The sequence below is a fragment of the Monodelphis domestica genome, chromosome 5, assembly GCF_027887165.1.
Source record: "Monodelphis domestica isolate mMonDom1 chromosome 5, mMonDom1.pri, whole genome shotgun sequence".
Classification (NCBI taxonomy): domain Eukaryota; kingdom Metazoa; phylum Chordata; class Mammalia; order Didelphimorphia; family Didelphidae; genus Monodelphis; species Monodelphis domestica.
The window spans coordinates 216,717,697-216,721,873 of record NC_077231.1 but is presented as its reverse complement, the minus strand read 5'-3'; the positions used below and the strand labels follow the sequence as shown (position 1 = coordinate 216,721,873).

The window sequence follows — 4,177 nt, the reverse complement described above, 5'->3', positions numbered from 1 at the left end:
AATACCAGTAGTCCTTGGGAAAAATCAGGATGATTACTATACAGCTGGTCAAAAGGATTTCTGGGCCCTTTCTGGCCAGTGACAGAGGCACCCCCAAAGGCCAAGAAGAGAAAAACACCACCAGAATAGAGCAGCAGGTATTTCTGTCTTACTGACCCCAGGCAGAGAAGAGATAAAATAGAAAGAAAGCCAATCAGGATTCGCTGTCCTTCTGTAGATATGGTGAATTTAAGCCAACTTGGGGTTTTATTTGTAGCCTCCACTGAATTGTTTCTGGGAACTTGGCTAAATGGATTCATTATGTTGTTGCACTGTATCACTTGGGTCAGGACCAGGAAAATATCTTTGTCTGACTTCATCATCCTGAACCTGGCTCTCTCCAGATTCATCCTGCAGGGGATACCAATAATGGATATTATTTTACAAGTTTTCTATCCCCATTTCCATGGCATAAGCATATTTATGCGAATTATTGATATTTTCTGGGTGTTTGCCAATAATCTTAGCATCTGCCTGACCACTTGCCTCAGTGTCTTCTACTGTCTGAAGATTGCCAACTTCTCCCACCAAGCCTTCCTCTGGCTCAAGTGGAGGGTTTCCCATGTGGTTATCTGGAGTCTTCTGGGCTCTGTACCCTATTCCTTCTTCAGCACACTGGCATTGATCCTGAAGTTTAATGTTTATTCTAACCTCAATCAAATAAAACTCTTAGGAAACTGCACTGAAGATGACAAAAGAAAGATAATTGGATATTTTGTCCTGTATATACTTAGTGCCCTCTACTCAATCATTCCCCTCTTCTTGTCCCTGGTCTCCTCTATTCTTCTCATCCTTTCCCTGGTGAGACATACCAGGCAGATGCAACATCATGCCAGTGGCACCAGGGATCTGAGCACCATGGCCCATGTGAGAGCCACCAAAGCCATCCTATCATCTCTCTTGTTCTTATTTGGATACTTCCTTGTCTTTTTTCTTGCTATGTCTAGTCATTTCTTGCCAGACCCCAAACTGGCAGGAACAACTAGCATACTGATTTTTGCTGCTAATCCCTCTATTCAAACTTTTGTTCTCATCCTGGAAAACCAGAAGCTAAAGCAAGCATTCCTCAGGATGTTCCAGGTCAAAAAGTGGAGGTTGAAATGTTAGACCTTGGAAACTTTCACTGAGAAAAGAATTGCACTGTCTTTCAACCTGTCTTGGCTCTAAATGATTTTTATCACTTTCTTCTTCTATCTCTTTCCCTTCCATAACACTATTTTCTGCTTTGATAAAAATTAAGAAAGTACTGTGATGTCTTGGAAAGAGTCATACCAAAAGACTTGAATTATTGTCTCTGCATAACTTTGTGATCTTGAACAACTTACTTTAACACCTCCCAGCCTTAATTCCATTATCCACAAAAAGGTTGCCTTGGATGAGATGATCCCTAAAGTCTCTTGCAGTTTTCAAATCCCATTATTGTATCTTCTTAGGAAAGAAACATGGATTCAACCCATTTCATGCTCTCTCTTCCTTCCAATGCATCTAATCCTTGGTGAAGTCACAATTTGCCAGTGATTCTGCATACATCTCAGAATCCATGAAAACACAAACTCCCACTCTACAATACCTTGACATTGCCACATTTCTAACTCTGTTCATTGTCTTTAGTTGTATGTGAATAAATCACATTTAAAAAATTATTGTAATATGGCCACATTAAGATAATTTACTAGCTCCAACACTTAAATCATAAGAATAGTTCTGTTTAGGCTGAGAGAACTGACAGACTACAATTCAAAGTTACTTTAAAAGTCAACTAGTTCAACACCCTAACTGAACAAAGAGAATAATGGAAGTCAAGGAATTTAAGTAACTTATTTAAGATCATATAGCTATTAGGCATCAAAATTGCATTTGAATTCAATTCTCTGATGATGGAGCCATAAAATATAAAGACTCTTCCATATGTCAAGGAACTCTGGACTTTAGTCATCTATTTTAATTGTACTTTTGTCAAGACTGTTATGCTTAATGAATTGATAAAAATCATTGTAGCCACAGAAGATGAAATTAAAGCCCAGTTCTCCTTTTCTTCTTCTTTCTCATTGTACTTAAATGCAAACATGGATCTCTAGAGGGAAGATGAATTCTGATGGGTGAGTATGGGTTTGAAAAGAATAACATTAAAGAGGAATGACTGCTATGGAGTTGGGCAAATGGCATCTTTTGATTCTCAAATTCTATTATTCCCAAACTAGTAAGGAAGATCTGTTACTTCCAGATAAACTAAGAACAATCTTCTTAATGTCCTCCCATTTCCCCAGTAGCACCAGTGTTTTCCAGATAAAGCAGCAAATCCACTAATGACTGAGAAATGACATCAAGACTCACCCACTGGAAACAAAACAAAGCTACACCTGAGAACCAAGCCATGCAAAGAAGTTTATATATGAAAACAGCCCAACAATGATGTCAGTGGATAAGAGTATGAAACAGAGTCCCAGTAAGATCCCATTATATAAAAGAATCCTCACACTAGGATTTTAAGAGTCAGTGAGGACTGTATGGAATGTGATGTCACTATAATATTTATAAATATTTCTCTGATTCTTGATTTTCAATAAAAAATTTTCACACATGAAGGAACACTGAAGTTTCTGACTAAACAAAATATATCACTCAGCACACAAAACAGAGATCTTGCTACTGACAGCTATGTATAATTAGTTATATGTAATGAACAATGGTTTTAAATTATTTGATAATTCACAAAGTACCTTAAATCTGGAATAGCTTTCTATAGGCTTGTGTGTTAGGGGGACTCTAGATGCTACATGTACAATAACCACAAGTATGTAGTTTACTTTTGTATATTATACCTGTTAAATGCTAATTACTATCATTAATTTCGTAGCATCCAGTGCATAATTTCTATAATCCTTTTTTTAAGATGCATATAAAGATGTATTTGCTTCTTTGAATTTTGCAGCTACAACTGGTGTTCTTTCTCACTCGGGAGAACATCAATTTTAAAAATATTGCTTGTTATAGAATATATATATTAAGAAATATATTAATATTTAAAGCCTTTCTTCTTATTAAGGCCTTTGTGTGTCTAAAGACTATTATTTATCCCCTACAGAATCAGAGTTAACATTCATATATAGACTCCCAAGAGAAAAACCCATAAATATCTCCTTAAGGTTTTTGATATTCACTCTGAGGGAATGACCAAAAGCCATTTTGCAAGCCTTAGTATTTGTCAAGCAGGTTTAGAAACTGAACTCCCTGGGAACATTTATGCCTATATCCATTGGTTAGAACCCTACAAGTGTTCATTGTTTCTATTTTTTTTTCACTCCTAAAACCTTTGGAGGTTTCTCACTTTTTACCCCAATAATAACTTCAAGGATAAATGTCCATCTGGGCCTAAATGCCCCTGACATATAGACAAGACCTCCTATATCACCTGATTTACCCAACTTTGAGTAAATCAATAAACATTCCAATATCATACTTTTATTTCCTTCAAACAAATTCTGAGTTCAAAGATGCAAACACTTAGATTTGCAAGAAGAGGAAGCAGATAAAACCTTACTTCTTGAAAACATCCTATAACCCTGCAAAACAAGGCACATTCCTAACACATTGAAGATGGGGCTTGTCCCATACAAAAAGGAAAGCTGAGAAGCAATTTGGAACTGCAGTATCACCATGGCAATAAAGGAATTGCCACATTATTATTCCATTCTGGACATAGACTTGTGGATCTGAAGTATCCCCCTCTTATCTCCAGAATATGATAGAATATCCTTTAATAAATCACATTGGGATACAGAATTTATGTATGGGTTTCCTATCCCCCTCTTTAATGTGTGATCTGAAAGCATTCAATTCATTTAACAAATATGCTGTAAGGGTTAAAATAGGGGTTTGACAAAAATAAAAGAGCAGCTTTTAACAATTTTAGTTTTAACAAGACTATAGTAAAAAGAGAGAAACATAGGAAAGAGGTAGAGAAAGAAATTGCTTAATACCTATCCTAGAATTACCTATAACTCCCTATATCTGCCTATAACTGCCATTAGATAAAGTCCAGCTGATCACCCTTCAGCTCAGCTGACCAGGCAGAATATATATATATATATATATATATATATATATATATATATATATATATATATATATATATATA

The 4,177-nt window shown here is 35.9% G+C and overlaps 1 protein-coding gene across 1 annotated transcript; it reads left to right on the top strand.

The window, feature by feature from the left end:
- Positions 1–219: 219 nt before the first annotated feature.
- On the top strand, positions 220–1,146 carry T2R3D (bitter taste receptor Modo-T2R3D). The gene has a single exon (NM_001039859.1). It carries the CDS (start codon positions 220–222, stop codon positions 1,144–1,146), a length of 927 nt encoding a protein of 308 aa, NP_001034948.1.
- The last annotated feature ends 3,031 nt before the right edge of the window (positions 1,147–4,177 follow it).

What these genes read in the sequence shown, in the direction of transcription:
- T2R3D (NM_001039859.1), top strand. Translation starts at nt 220, where the DNA reads ATGGTGAATTTAAGCCAACTTGGGGTTTTATTTGTAGCCTCCACTGAA.